Source organism: Aulostomus chinensis, chromosome 16 (genome assembly GCF_037954235.1).
Source record: "Aulostomus chinensis isolate RoL2024-O1b breed Wild chromosome 16, RoL_Achi_v1.0, whole genome shotgun sequence".
NCBI lineage: Eukaryota > Metazoa > Chordata > Actinopteri > Syngnathiformes > Aulostomidae > Aulostomus > Aulostomus chinensis.
Genome location: NC_141335.1, coordinates 26,158,883 through 26,175,391, shown reverse-complemented (window position 1 = coordinate 26,175,391; position 16,509 = coordinate 26,158,883). Strand labels below are relative to the sequence as shown.

The 16,509-nt window shown below is 44.7% G+C and overlaps 1 protein-coding gene across 1 annotated transcript in view; it reads left to right on the top strand.

Moving 5' to 3' along the window:
* Positions 1–16,509, top strand: part of eys (EGF-like photoreceptor maintenance factor) — a 186,283-nt gene that overhangs the window by 141,140 nt on the left and 28,634 nt on the right. Inside the window, exon 42 of the mRNA XM_086179793.1 lies at positions 9,028–9,178. Within this exon, the coding sequence (XP_086035919.1) occupies positions 9,028–9,178 (151 nt within the window). The remainder of the gene's footprint in view (positions 1–9,027; positions 9,179–16,509) is intronic.

Genomic DNA, 16,509 nt, shown 5'->3' with positions numbered 1-16,509 from the left:
GATTTTGAGTTCAACCCAGACCGGGTTGTTGTTGGTCAGCATCTGTTAGGTATTATCGGTTAATCCTACACAGGAAGGAGGCTGGGTCTAACTGAACTACTTCTCTGAAATATGGGCTACTACGTTTGGAAAGGATAAAGTTAGAAGTCATATGACATGGATGCATTGTAAAAATGAATATATTTTTAATTAAACTATTTACAGAAGATTTAGGAGGCAACAAAATGCAATAAAAAGAGTTTCGTCCCAAGGTCACATGACATGGAAGCTATGTGTAAAATAAACTCGTCATTTTTCATATCATGTTGGGTTTTTGATAATAATAAATGATGCTGTGAAGCATGTGGAGGTTCTCAGTGCCGTCCGTGTTCTGAGGTATGAAGCTCCGGCGTGTTTGAGTGTTGTTAGCGCTGTGTCATCATCGCTCTCAACCTCTATGATCACGAATATTGAGCAGTGGTTTGAACGTCTGACCTCTGCTCCTCAGCCAGCGCTGACATCATGACTCTAAATGCTAGAGAAGACAAAAGAGAACAAATGCAGTGAGTGAAAGATGAAGGGATCAGAGTTTAGCAGCCCACACTCCGGATGAAGGGGGGACGAGTTTCGCTGCCTGCAGTGTCACTTTTACGCTTTTCCTCATTTCCTATCAATCCTGAGTATTGATAAATTTGGAGCAGCAGGCCGAGGTGACTCCAGGACACCAGCGCCATGACTCATCAGTTGCAGACATTGTAAGTCTGCGCACAGAAGCCGTGAACGGACCGCCTCTGCTCAGGTTCGCCACACAAAATCAGCTTCTCCAGTGTGTAATGCAGTCATGTGATTAGAGAGGGGCGGGGGAAGGGGTCTCGTGCGAGTGACCTCAGGTCGCCGTGTCTGTTGTTGTGGACAGCTGTGAGCTATTGTTGTGTGTTTTGTGGTGTTGTTGTCTACATGTGCTATGTGACAGCACTCATTGCAACTGACCACCTGTGATGAAATGTGCTGAATGAATAACAAACTAACCTAAAAGCAGACAAAGGCGTCCTCAAAGGAGGAGCCGGCGGCCAGGGAGCAACCCCTCCTCACCCACACACTCCTCCACACTGGCCTGCCAGCTCCTTTGTATCCATGCCTGCACACACACACACACACACGCAGCTGCTACAGAGGGAGCTTTGGAAAGGTGGGCCAGCCGCCTCTGAGTAGGCCCTCCTAACAATGGTGCATTGTTTGGGAGGAGAGGAGTCGCTGGATTTGTGGTCAGTTTGGGGGTGAGAAAGCTGGGCTGTGTTATATAAAGCATCAGCCACCTGAGCACTGGGACCAGTAAAGCACTCCTCAAGTTTCTGGTTCTACTGTGGTTCTCAACCTCTTAGACTTGTGACCCCCGGAATTGACAGGTTGGTGCTGGTGGCCTCTGCCCCTCCCCAAAGCACTTCTACACGTCTGCCATGAAATGCACTCCCCCGTATGCTGACTGATTCTACAAGACGTCCTAACCTTTAGCTTGGTGCGCTAACCCAGACTAACCTCTTGTCTGTGACATCATCAGCAGGTTCATGACCTCTCCTTCATGCTGTGTCTTCTGATGAACCCTGGTACACCACAGGGCTTCACTGCTTTGTACAGAATTTTCATTTTTGTTTTCTCGGCTGGTTGACAAAAATAGCAGTGAGTTGTTCAAGATCCAGGTTTGAAAGTGGAATAAAAACAAGTGTGACTCTAAGGTGAGCAACACTGCATTCAAATGATTAAATCCAGAAATTGTCATATTTCACAAATGATGCAATAACCATCTCCTCATAAATCCAGGAGATGCCTGACAAACAGCAACATTTTCCTGATGTGAAAATTCTTGTGAGGTGGAAGCTCCAGTGATACTGAAGCGACTTCCACTGTTAAAGACTTGCTTTCCTTTGAGTGCTAATCGCCCGGCTTCTCCCTCCCTGAGCTGACATGGGCCTCCCACCGTGGCTGCTGACTGTCTCCTGGCTTCTACCAAAGACTTAAATCTGTGTGTTTAAGGAGGTATTAATTAACCTGCTCTCAGCCTCCGATAGGACTCTGCATTAGTGCTTTATTAAAGGGTGTTGCTCTTGAAATGTCAAGCAGCTAAGCCATAAATATACAGTCGTAATATGTAAAGGTAAATAGTCAGTTCAGTTGCAGTGAAGTCATAGCTGGACCTACAGGGGGGTCAGTTACCTGGACCTGGACCTACGGGGGGGGTCAGTTACCTGGACCTGGACCTACGGGGGGGTCAGTTACCTGGACCTACGGGGGGGTCAGTTACCTGGACCTGGACCTACGGGGGGGTCAGTTACCTGGACCTGGACCTATGGGGGGGTCAGTTACCTGGACCTGGACCTATGGGGGGGTCAGTTACCTGGACCGCTGTCGTCCCTGTGCATGTGAACAGAGAGGAATCATTTTACTGAGCCAAGCGTGTCTGCCTCCGGACCTGTAGGTGGCAGTACGCCTCATCACAGCTGCAGCAACTTTCCTCTGCTTCACCTTTAGGGTTACGTTCCTGCAGCAGACATGCTGGAGTGAATTCATCCCCAACCATATTATGTTGTGTGTGTGTGTGTGTGTGTGTGTGTGTGTGTGTGTGTGTGTGTGTGTGTGTGTGTGTGTGTGTGTGTGTGTGTAAGCCATCAACAGAAGTGAATAGAAGGGTGTGACTTTTGAAAGTTTAGGTATTATTCAGAAACAGTGCAATTACAGGTCTGTGCAGCAAAGCAGTTCCAAGCCAAAGCTTGTAGTATTCCAGTCATACTCAGATTAATGCCTGTTTTCTGAGGACTTTTTATTGAACAGAGCGCATCGCAGGAACAAAAATAACTCAGAAGTTGGAGTGTATTCTTTCATCGTGTTGCTTTACACCGCTGACTAATAGATGCAGACACCTGACGTGGAAGTCTTTGCTTTTATAAACTCGGTGAGTTCACACCAGCCCATGTCATGAATATGAGGATCAGTTAAGAGAAGGCAAGCCTGCTTTTCAGTGACATTATCTGTCTATATCTATATCTCGCTAGAGCTGTAAGAATTAAATGTGTTTGTTTTACTCTGAAACTGTCTCTTTTTTAAATAAGGGAAAATAAGTAACTCCCTCTGGACAGATGAAGTGCTAGATGACAATCACACTGGAAAAATGTCTGTTTAGTCACCAGACGTGATGGGTGTCGAGTGAATTAAGTCACGCTTGTTGTCAAACTAGCAAAATGGCTTCACCTCCACCTGTCAGATGCGTTGCCTCATATATCTCCTGCCAGCGGTTATCTGGCTGCATTGATCTTTGGTGACTGCTCGTCTGAGCCGGCACAGATCTGCTCTATAGATTAGTTTGAAGAATAAAGACTGCTCTGACAAGCCGCCATCAATTCCTCCATCCAACCAGCCTTCAGGAACCGATGTGAAGAAATCTTAACTCTGAAATGAATTAGTTCTATTTAATCAGAATCTTCTCGGTGATATCCAATCATATTAACAATATTTCAGTGCTGTGGCGCGCCGGCGCTAGAAAGCGCAGAGATGAATGTTCAGAAGGCGTACATAGAGGGCACTCTGCCATTTATGTGGTAATGCTTCCTGGCTTATGGCGCACCATCTTTTTTCACATCAGAGGAGAGGAACTGAGAGGAAAACTCCAGAGATCAAACAGACAAAGTTAATCAGAAGAGAAGCAAAAGACACGCATTGAGATGCGAAGAAACTCTCTGTCAGACCTGCTCCTTATTCAGCGCTCTCCTTTTTACACCTCTCCCTGAAGCAAACACACAAGTGTCCCCCTGGACTTCAATTGTCAGCTCAGGAAAAGAAATATGAGGTGGTGGGATGAGGGGGAGAGGGAGGCAGAGAGAAGGAGAGAACGAATGGGTGACAGGCACTGACAAAAGGACGAACGCTCCGTTAGTCTGGGTGCAGAGTAACAGGGCCATGGGGACAGCAGGAACAATATCCTTACAGAAGAAAAATAGCAAATAAAAGATGGGGCAACATTGACATCTATAGTAAATAATACTTGTCAACAAATGAGTAATGGCGCTAAGCTGAAGCAACTACAACAAAGGCTCTGTGTCTCAGAAGGAAGTCGCGTGTACACAGTCGGCAGCAAGCGGGGGAAAAGACTGCTGAGATATTCATTAAGAGAAGAGTTAATAAGACAGGGTTGTCTTTCTGATGTCACTCCAGCATCAATGGAAAGAAAGTGACATAATGGGAAGGACTGATGTTTTCATCATCATGTGGCAAAATGATTGTGTTTTTCTTCTAAAATCCTTTATGTATTCATTATTTACTTGTTTATCTTTTCCTATATTTTAACGTCTCAGCTGCTCACGTTGCAGCTAACATTCACATAGTATACATGTGCGTGTACGTATGTACTTGTGTGCATGTTGTGTATGTTTGGTGTATTGGGCCCTGGTGGTTTAGGGTTACATCATTCTGTCTCTATTTGAAGCAGCAGCATCACAAGCAGCTCCTGGAGTCACTCTGCTTCAGAGGGTCCTAACCCTCCTCACTCCGCAGACGCGTCGACTCAAAGTCTCACACTCGCATCTTTGCTCAGGTTTCTTCAAGTTACATTTCTAGTTTTTGTTTTGTTTTTTCAGAACTGAAAAAAGGAGAACACTGTTCAATTATATTTTTATATTCATTGACACAACTTTGTTGAATATTTCCTTTACATTGTTTTCCTGGAAAAAAAGCTGAAAAGTGTCGTCAAAAATGTTCCTCTTCCTGGTAGGAAGTGATGTCAAAAGCTGATAGTTTGGGACCGTGGGAGAGTTTTGGATATGAAGCTTTTGAATTGCAAAGGAATCAAAAGAGATGAAATAATAAAAATGAGACAGGTAACATTTTCTGTAAGTCTTGCTTTTACAGTCAGACCACACACCAGCGGAGGGCCACCAGATACTAACTGACAAACACACGCAGACAAACTGATTACCTCTGTAAAAATGCTGGAGCATGTATACGAGCCACTCTCCAGCTGCTGTCCTGTCACCCTGCCAACACCCCCCAACACACACACACACTCACACACACACACACACACACACACTCACATACACACACTCACACACACACACACACACACACACACACACACACACACACACACACACACCCAACGTTCAAGTAAGGACATTCAGAGAGCTGCACCTCTCATTCCAGTGGACATGCAGATGCTCTGTACGAGAGCAAAGAGCATCCTGTGTGTGCAAACATGCAGATGTGTACACAAAGCAGGCTAACAAGTGGAAACAGCCTGCAGATGGAAGCAGGAAAAAAGCGAATTCATGCATGAAAGCTCTGGACAGGTACGAGATCATAATGACAACTGTAATGTCCAGTGAGCGCTGTTACAGCTAATCATCAGCGCGACAACCAACCAGAATCCAGCACAGATGTGATCCGAGTTTTTATGTGCTGATCTGTTCTCATTCAACGACTGCAGCAACCAGCCAGCGGGCAAGAATCGTCCCATTCTAGATAAATGTTTCATGGTAGAGTAGTTTTAGTACTGGTGCATGAATGACAGCCCTGGTTCGAGTAGACAGTGAGAGGTCGCTGCTCGGTTGCCATTGTTGAACATGCATCTCTTAGTGTATCTGAAACAAGGAACCAGACGCAGCCCTGGAGCAGAAGGGACAGAAACATGTAGAAAATGACCAGGGTTCCCCAGTTCTGGAAAACCTGGAAAATGATTGACCAATTTTGAGAAAAAGTGACAAATGTCCTGGAAACGGTTACCATTTCCTGGAAAATTATCTATCCTCCCCCTGCATTGCGAGCGAATACTAATGGGTTAAAAGTTATGCGCATGCATGTCTGTTGTCACCTTTTTCTGGGCACAGCGCTTCTCTGCTTCTAGCCGGCGCCCACGTGACGCTACCAGCCAATCAAATTTGCATTTCCACTTAGAGAAGTTCTTCAACCCAGTGTTTTCAGTTTATTTTGTCGCTAGATTTAGCGCTAAGCGCACAGCTAGCGCAAGATCTTAGAGACACAACTAGCGACTCAAAGTTGAAAGTGGCCCTAGTATTGATCGGTGAGTGTGGTGTTGTTCTCTCCTGTGGCCGCAGCCTCCTCTCTGGTCTAAATTATAGCCATAGACTGCACGTCAAATGTATGAGTAACAAACATGGAAACAATCTGGTAAATGCAAGTTACAACTGTAGAAAAGAACACTTCCAAAGTGTGAGGGGATCAGAGAAATGCATTGTGTATAACGCAGTAACTTGTCTCTGCAGCCGCGGAAAATGTCCTGGAAAAGTCCTGGAAAATAATTTCAGGGACAGAGTAGGAACCCTGATGACAAATGTGTCTCTGATGATACTGCACAGAGAGGGAAGGGGCAGAACTACTAGCAAGCTGATGCCTACAACTAGAAAAGCTTTTTCCAGATGCAAAATCACTGAATAACTCAAGTGAACCCCATAAATGTTCATCTGCAGTTTGGTTTTAGTCAAACCTTGGAATAATTCTTTGAGTTGGACACTGTCATAAACACTGCAGCTGGCTACAGTGTTCCTATGATGCTACTCTGTGAGGGAGGTGGAATCCTGGAAACTGGAAAAATCCTGAAACATGGACCTATGCTAGGTTTTCCACCCTGTAGTTGATTTTAACATGCATCCCTGTCCAGCCTTGTGACTAGGAAGACCAGAACATACATTGCAACTGACAATGTACTGTATGTTTTGGAGTATATTTGGAGTGCAGAGTTAAGAAAAGATTTTTTGCGTAGCAGTCCTCTCCTGGAAGAACTGGCCTTGAAACAATAAGCTCTGCCTTTGCACCACTTCCTCTCTTGTCCACCCATGCCATTGTGTCATGACAAATGGCGTCTGCATTATGAAGACGTATGACTGGCTCAACACACATCCGTCCAAATCCTGGCTCCACCAGCCTGCGCCATCCTGACAGCATCCTAGCCTGATTATCACTGTTGGGAAATAAACGTGCTAAGCCCTGCTCAGCAGCTCTCTGGGGATTCATGACCTCTTGTCACAACGAGCCTCGTTGGAATGAGAGAAACATTTTGTGTCTCTCTGACTGGACATTTTTCTTCTGCCCCGCTGCCATGTTTTCTCTAAGAGTGGCAGCCCCCCCCCCCCCCCCCCCCCCCAGCTCTCAAAGAGCTACATTCTTGCGATGCTTGCCCTTTGCCCGTGTCTTCTCAGAGAGCTGTGCAGGACTGGTGAGCATTCACTGTCTGCCACCCTCCTGTAGAGCCTTACAGCCGGCGTAGGAGGATTAATGCTGCAGCTGTCTGTGGGTCTCACTGGCAGGAGAGACTGTGCAAGTCTCATTGTGCTGTAACGAACCGGAGTCTGCAAAACTGCAAAGCTGATTATGGCATCTTTTCTGACAAACTGTGTTTGCCGTAAACAGAAAGCGTTTCTGACCTCGACTATCAGACCCCGGTCAAACTGGTCCGCAATTAAACAACCTTTTCAGTTTGGAGTGTGATCTGCATTCATCTGGAGAGCCTCCTCACAAGGACCGAGCGGGGTGACAGCGCATGTGTCCTGGGTTGCCAGGTGGGTAGTGACAGTTGGTGACAAGTATTCTAGGGGGCGCTGTTTCAGTAACCATCCCTAAACGATTCAATTACGGGATACTAGTGCTCTGGGAAGAAGTCTGTAATTGCACCTTTTAGTTGCAGTATGGAAGATAAAGGAGGAATGACAGTGGTAATAGCAGCAAACCCCGAGGGTCAGTAAAGAGAGTCAAACCTGCAGCCACTGCTCTTAGCTTCAAGAGTAGCAGGCAGACTGTGACAGGTACATTCGCTTGCTGTGTTATTCTGATAGCGGGTTATTCAAACTGTTCAGGGGCAGCGTGGCTCAGAGGTAGCATGGCAGTGTAGCAACTGAAGGGTCGCTGGTTAGATCCGCACTTCCCCAGGTGACCATGTCCAAGTGTCCTTGAGCAAGACACTGAACCCCTAATTGCTCTTTATGGCCCTGCGAGGGACTGGCATGGACGATGGACGGATGGATGCATGGATGGATGGATAGAACTGATCAGTATTTAGTTTCTGTTGCCTGTTTTGAGTGAACCATTTAACTCTTTAGGTAACGTCAGGTGTCCTGAACATACCAATGACTCTTCCTCCTGGGACATACAGTCAGCGTCCTTCAGGAATCAGATGTGATGAAGCCGATTGGTCAGTTGTATGTTGCTATGTGGATACTGCTATGTCTTCTAAAGGCCAGCTGTTAGTCCGAGACATCCGTCTTGGTGGATTAAGGATTTAACCTAAAGTGGTCAATCATTTCTGTCACCAAGCCAAAGCTGTCTGTACTTCTGGCAGGTTCTGGCATCCCACAAGGTTTTGTCTTCGGCCCTGTTCTGTTTGCTTTGTTTTTGCTTGTTGCTAGATGAAGGGATTTAAAGGTATTTGTACTCAGTGCAGATGATATTCAATTCACGCCTTCTTTAAACCTCAAAACACTGCTCTGGTGAAGTTGTCTACTCATTTCTACCACAAACTATGGAACCTGACTCCAGAATCTTCACAGGCGGTGTGTTTTCTCAGAGTAGTGATGCTGTGATGGAGCTCCTAGAGCCTTGCCGGTAGATTTCTCTTTGGTTTCATGTCAATTGAACCTTTGATTTTAGGTTCATCGGGTCATCGACAGGATAATTTGGAGGCTGATGAGGCAGCTACATGCATGTGCTTCAGATCATGTCTGAAAGGGTCATGGCGAGAAGGTCTATGCGTGCGTGCTTGTTAATACCAAGTCTGATCAGAGCTCATACATCTTTGAAGCGTGACACCTCTGTTTGCTGCTTAGCAGGACGGAGAGACGGCAGTTTACATAATTAGAAGTAGTTGCCTAAATGCTTGTGAAGACAGATGTTCAATCTGTCTTTCCATAAAATGACCAACAGCTGCTCATCGTGCCTCCATCATCTTCTTGTTGAAACATTTTACCTCAGTCAGGGACTCATTATTCAGTAGCCTCAGTAAACTCACACAGAAACAGAAACTCGACTAACGACACTTCTTCATTGTTGCAGCCCAGGAGCAGAACTTTGGTGGAAGCTTCCTTCATGTGTTCCTGCTAGATGGAAGCCCTGTCGCTGCGCTCGGCTGTGGTGGCAGTCGTGTTTTGAATGCTGATGCGAACCAGAGCATCGACAATAACAGATGGACGGCGTTGACAATCAGGTAGGAAACATGTCCATCGCTACTTTGTAATATTTATTATTGTTCTCTCACCTTTTAATTCCATTTATTTCAAATTCCAGTTATATCTATTTTATTAAGCGAAAAACAAGATGTTCCTTTATGAATACTGATGAAACTGAACCTGAGTGGACCTCAGCAGCTCAGGGAGAGTTAAAAACCAGCGAGTCCCTCTGGAGCTGAAGATACAAAAGACTCAAGCACGTCCGGTTGCCTCCGTTCACCTCTTCGATGTAGGAAGTGCAGAAATTCATTACAGTGTTTGTTCTGTGAGGAAACTACAAAAGGAAAATAATCAGAATATTATAATCAACACAATCCAATATCACGAAGGCACAAAACAAATGTAAATCATGGAAGTCTATGTTCAGAAGTTATGCTCTTGATAGAAAAAACAGACATCAATTTCACTAAATTATTCACAACACTTTAATCACAATAAACTGACAAACTTGCCATTTCATTTGCAGTTTTCCAACTCAACAACAACCCGAAGCAATAGTTGAGAAAATAGGAAAATAATCATTGGTAACATAAAAATACAGTCGACAAACAAGATTTAGATTTTGTGTGTTTCGTCATTCAGTGGTTTTCACAGAAGGTCACGTTCGCTTTGAAGCGGCTCGTGTGTCTCCCTCAGCGTCTGTCAGCATTGTGATGGAGATGTTTGCCTACAAGCTGAACTTGGACACACATGTCCACTTCCTGCTGATCCAGAGGTCCGATCAGTGTGACCTCTCATCACCAGGAGTGAGGAGGCGACTGCTGCAGGGCCACGCCTCGATTTATTCTTGATTGTTGGCCACTTTCATTCATATGCAAATGAGTACATGACATCACCTGCTTTCCTTTGACGATATCCACCGAGACTGTCGGCTCCAACTTGCTGTTAGCAGCAGTGAAGCTTTTTACTGTGAATAATTCACTGACCAACTTACAAACAGGTTGATATCGGAAAAGACACGTCAGCGACAGCAGTAGACCGGAGACATCATGTCCAAATGTCCTTGGGAAAAATCTCCAGACTTTCTTCAAACATTCACTCGGAGTCATGACGCAGTGCCTCTGCTTTCAAATTGGTTTTGTCACTTAATCTCCTCTTGTGTTCAGGAACTTCCTGCAGATCCTCAGAACATTTGAAAAAGACATATTTTACCTTTTTCCCTTTCTCGCCAGCGTTGGCGTATGTGATGCACGTACATCCCGCTGCATTTCGCTGTAATGCAGCATCGTTGCAGAGGTACAACGATGGTGTGACACCGCTGTTCCATATAAAGTAAAGTGCTGTGAGGGAAATGAAGGCACTTCACTTTCTTGACGTTAAGTCATGCTGGGCTGTTGTACGCTGTCGTCTTGATAATGACATAATTGCTGCCACAAGTAGCTGGAATAATGAGTGCAAAACAACACATTAACAGTTTGCAGGGTCTATTTAAACGACATTTAGAAGCCTCTAGCGGGTCCGCGCAGCTGTCACAGCTGCTCAGGTGGCTCGGCTCTGCATTGTTCCGACTGGATCACAACATTTTAGGTAATGTATTGAATACATGCACGTAGGTTCTGAAGCCCAGCTTTCGTTGGCTCAGTAAATCAGTAGATCCACCGAACGCCACGATTCAACGGTTGTACACCACTCCCATCCATCCATCAATCATCCATCAATCAATCAATCAATCAATCAATCCATCCATCCATCCATCCATCCATCATCCATCCATCCATCCATCCATCCATCCATCAATTTTCTATACCGCTTATCTGTTAAGGTCACTGGGGGGTGGAGCCTATCTCAGCTGACATTGGGTGAGAGGCGGGGTTCACCCTGGACGGGTCACCAGTCCATCTCAGGGCCATCAGGAGCAGTTAGAGTTTCAGTATCTTGCTCAAGGACGCTGGGACATGGACACCTGGGAAGTGGGGATCGAACCAGCGACCCTTTGGTGCTGGATGGCCACTCTTCCTCTGAGTGAGCACCACTCCGTTATGCTAATCATCCCCACAGAAAGGTTAAAGTCATTGTTAATGCCTTATCAATAATGCAGCAGCCTGCTATGACAAACACAATCAATCATCATTTTCCATTTGTGCAGCTGCTTTTCAAGAGAAATCTTATCTCAGTCAACAGGCTGCTAGATATGACGAGCATGCTTTTTAAATGATACCTTGCTTTTATTCTACCTTATTTTCTGTCTGCAGACTCAAAAGTTCAGGGCCCGATAGAAGAAGTGCGAGGAGGAAGGTTTAGTTTATTTTGCATTTCAAAAATGAAGTCTGAATTTTTGAGAGTGAAGTCAACTCCTCTGGTCCATGAGAACAACTGACCGCACTGCAAGTGTGTGTCGCCAGAATCCTGGTGTGTGTGAATGTGACTGTAGAGGACAGCTCTAATAGCTGATGGCTGTTTCACATCAGTGGTCCAGCCAAAGTTTTTCCTCTTTAAATTAAATGTGAAATGATAGAATTCTCTGAATGTTATTTTTACAGTTTAGAGAATAATTAACTTTCTTTCATTTTGTTGCTTTACATTTGGACTTTCTGTAGCATAGAAACCCACATCTTACTCTCAACCAGAAGATTAGCGCTGGCAGCGCTGCCCTGTGGACAGTGGTGCTCGTATGCTAGCCAGGACAGGCAGGAGGTGTCAGGAGTTTGTTTGATTGATTGACTGATTGTTTTCATTTATTCAGGTACCTTTGAAAGAGCTTTTATCTGCACTGATCTTTCGGCTATCAGTCATTTATTGTATTATTTCTGTCTTTGGTGTTTTTGTCATGTGGCTGCAGGACGGGCGGTCAGTCCAAGACGACTTAACCACCCTGTGGGACAGTAAAGGCTGGGTACTCCAGTGAAAGAATGACCTGACAGGTTCATGAAACATTCGAGATAAAGAAAAACACCATAAACACCAACTTTGTTCAGTACTTTCTTTGTCTTTAGTCTTATTATTTGACCTTGTAAGACGTTTGCTGGTAGCAGCGTTCCAGTAGAAGCTGTAAGGTTGGCAAGACAAAGGCGCCACCTGAGTGTCCTGTGCTGCCATATCATTTCTCAACAGGGAATGTGCAGAGGGGACGCCGAGTCATTTTTCATTTGGGAAAGACATGTTTGTTGTTGGCTTGGTTTTTGATGTCAGTAAGTTTTCCTTCAGGGATTTTTTTTTTTTTTTGGTCTTGGCTGCCAAGATTCAATTTTGAGAGTGGAAGCTTCCAAATGCTCCGCAGGTCATTTGTTCAAGCCTTTGCACGTTGCTGGTTGAATCCGGTTGTGTTGAGTATTAGCTGTGGACTAATTTTTTATTCACACACAGTCAAAGATCAACAAGGATGAATGGCAGCCACATCACGTGAACTCAGTCCCCAGCAGATATCATTATTCAAATTTATGGCACTTTTGTGGGTGCATTTTCTCTCCAGGCAAGGAGCTGTGAGCAGTGGCTGCCTCTGAAGTATGTGTCTGACTTACTGAAAATATTGTGTTCATGACTAACTGAACTGCCTGGCGACTCATGGGTTTTGATATTCACATTGATGTTTTCAGTCTGGCATATTGTTTGTGTTTAAACTGCACTAAATATTCAATTTTGTAAGCAGCTAAACTGGGCTGTAACACCCAGAATATCTCACTTCTCTCTCAAATTATTCTGTGGAAATGTCAGTGTAATGCTGATGAGTAATGACCATTTCCAGAATGTGGAATTCAGAATTGAAATGCATCTAATGGATGTTTTATAACTTTATTCAAATTAAAATGACTCCAACTGCATAACTCAAAAACTCTACATCAACCTGCTGCTGCCCAATTTGTCATCAGACACTCTTCCTACACCTCTGATCACTGCACAAGACCACCAAGTGTTTCCCTCCACAGGTTTGAGTTCATAAAACAGGACAATTCTATGTGAGAACAAGAAGCCAAGTAGAAGTAGTGAATGGGTTGGACTGCATTTTGGAGATTGACACATTTAATCATATATATTTTATCATGATTTCCAAATGAAAAACATTCTGTAAATTTATTGCAAATGTCCCCACCTGCAGTACCTCTAAAGCCCACCGGGGGTCATGGATCACATCAGGAATCACTATCAGAGCATTTCATAATTTTACTATTTATTTCCTGTTATTTGTCATCCCAGTCACTTGATACCTCGTTACAACTGTACAGACTCTACTGTATATCTGCCATATTTTGGCTTCATTTTCATTCTGTGGGAGGAAGACGAGGCACGCTGTCCAACTACAGCGCACACTGAGAAGAAAAGTTTTACATTTATTGCTCAGAGGGGCAGATGTACCAGCATGTTATGGTAGCGACGGGTTTTCTGCATCCACATGTCTAAACGCATCTAAAAGCATGACACGGTATCTTCAGCCAGACCACGCGTGGCTGAAACTGCCTGCCGCAGGAGCACAGAACAACAAGCCACACTCAAATTTCAGCTCTTCATTCACGAGAGCGGCGACGGTGTGACGATGTGTGAGTTTCATGGAAAATTAGGCAGGGAAACAAACAATGAGTGACTTGTTACGTATTTTGTTGCTCCTCTGAAAACTGTGGGGGAAACATGTCATTTTTGCGGTGGAGATTGTCCACCTCCTTCAAGCGTGCAGATTTCATGTTTGATGCATGAACAGGAGAGGGAGCAGGATTCTGAGTAGTAGTTTTGATTATTTGACATGATAACAGCACCCCTCAATTTTGCTGGCATTTTTATGTCTTTTTCACTTCAGTCACTTCCCTGGTGTAGATATCACTGCAGCCCAGACCATATTTTCCTGTAACACTCCATGGTGTCTCTATACACAACAATACGCTACACAACGATACGATACGATACGATACGATACACAGCGATACGATACGATACACTACGACACGATACACAACGATACGATACAATACACTACGATACGATACACTACGATAAGATACACTACGATACGATAAAATACACTACGATAAAATACACACCGATACGATACACTACGGTACGATACACTACGATACGATACACAACAATTCGATACACAACGATTCGATACACTACGATACGATACGATACACAATGATACGATACGCTGTAATACAATACAAGGTGTTGCAATACAATAAGCTAAGATATTTAAACTGGACCATCCCCATAAAGACCTTTCCTTGAGCTTGTTGCGTGAACAAATTTCCTTGCGTAATTCTACATACTATATACATTATGTGTATGTATTTTATGTAAATTCCAGTCCTGTAATAAATAAAAAAAGACAACAAACTGCACAGCTTTAAATCCCTTTGCACAACAACACATTGCATATTTGATACTGCAACAAAACGTATTGTACTATGCAGCAGTACTGCATTAGAAAACAACAAATGAGCCTATACTCTTTGCAACGCATTTGAAAGTGCGCTGACAAACTTAGAAGCTCCATAAACCGATCAGCATCCTGAATCAGTCGGACAGCAGAAACGGACACGGGTAATGTCGTTTTGCACACCAACAACTTAATCTAAATTACCATGACAACATGCTCCTCATCAAAATAGAGTTTCTGTTTTTGTCTGAAACTTTATTGAATAGCCTTCATCAGATTTCTTTGTTTAGGCCCACACACACCTTGAAACCAGAGCCCCCATCACACCAAATCCCGGCTGGACGCCTGGTTATAGGTGATTCAAAGACAACGTGATCGCTGCGGTAATTAGTGTTTATCTGAATAATAAATAAATTCTTCCCTTTGCCATTCAGAAAAGTAATTGGTAAACAGCAATTGATTACTTTTCCAAAACTACACGATCAGCGGACAGAGGTCATCCTTGCCACTGGGTTTTAATCACTGAAAGAATAATGGAGTTTAACAGGTATTCAGGGGCGAGGGAACCGCTCGTGCTGCTGGGGGAGACATGAGCTGCTCTGGACACAAAGCCAAACCTGCAGCAAGTGTGGTGCACTCACACGGTGTGGAGCGATGGATTGGAAAGCATTCCAGCGGTGGAGGCAGCCCTGCCCCCCCCCCCCCCCCCCCCACTCGGACCCTGAAGCCCCCACAGAGCCCAGACACTGGCGGTGTGCTGTCCAGTTGTGTTGCTGGAGTTATAATGACAGAACGCAAGCTAACCTTGTTAATTGTGGCTCGCCAGTTACAGCACAAATTATGCAAAAATGCTGCAGTGCTGCGTGTGAGAAAGTCACTGCAGCAGAGCCAGGGCAGACATCCCAGTCACGGATGTGAAGATAATGTTGCGATAGCGAGTGACAGCAGCCTGCACCCCCCCAACACTGCGAGGCTCTCTGGGGGGCTGCGATGCTTGATGGGAAGAGTACTTATTAACAACATGAGCGTTTATTTTGACTCTCTTCAATCATATCTGACGCATTAATCTACAGCGTGTTGTGCTCAAGAACAACAGTAACAGGTGGTGGGAGGTTTATTTATATGTGTAATATATGTGACCCACTTACACTTTTATCTCCACTAAGCTCAGCCTCTACTTGCAGAACTAATAGACTCTTGACTCCAAAATCACTAAATGAGTCACAAATGATAAATTCACATGTTCCACATTATCATTTGCTTTTGTAGGCCTCTGAAATATGATTAGAATAATAAGCTATTTAATATCTTTTTTCCTTGTGGCCTATCAGCTGGTGAAAACGGCTGCAAGGGCACAAGAGGCGAGCGTGATGTTTTACTGCCATCTGTTGCCAATATTTTCAGCTGTTTTTATAATGTTTTAATGATGATCCTCCCTCATTATTAATGTTCTGCAGGGGACTGTGAAAGAGGAACGTTCTAATAGAACCGCAGACACAAAAATCACCGTCAGGACGAACAAACACCTCTGTGTAACGCCGCTGTGCCGATAGACAAGTCCCTCAATGGTGCCGGTGGTGTTTCAGGGTGATGTTTCTCGGGGATGTTTCAGGGGGGTTTTCAGGGTGGTGTTTCAGGGGTCATGTTTCAGGGGGATGTTTCAGGGTGGTGTTTCTCAGGGTGGTATTTCTCAGGGGGGTGATTCAGGGGGATGTTTCAGGGTGGTGTTTCTCAGGGAGTGTTTCGGGGTGGTGTTTCTCAGGGGGATGTTTCAGGGGGATGTTTCAGGGTGGTGTTTCTCAGGGGGATGTTTCAGGGGTCATGTTTCAGGGGGATGTTTCAGGGTGGTGTTTCTCAGGGGGATGTTTCAGGGTGGTGTTTCTCAGGGAGTGTTTCAGGGTGGTGTTTCTCAGGGGGATGTTTCAGGGTGGTGTTTCAGGGGTGATGTTTCAGGGTGATGTTTCAGGGTGATGTTTCAGGGTGGTGTTTCTCAGCGAGTGTTTC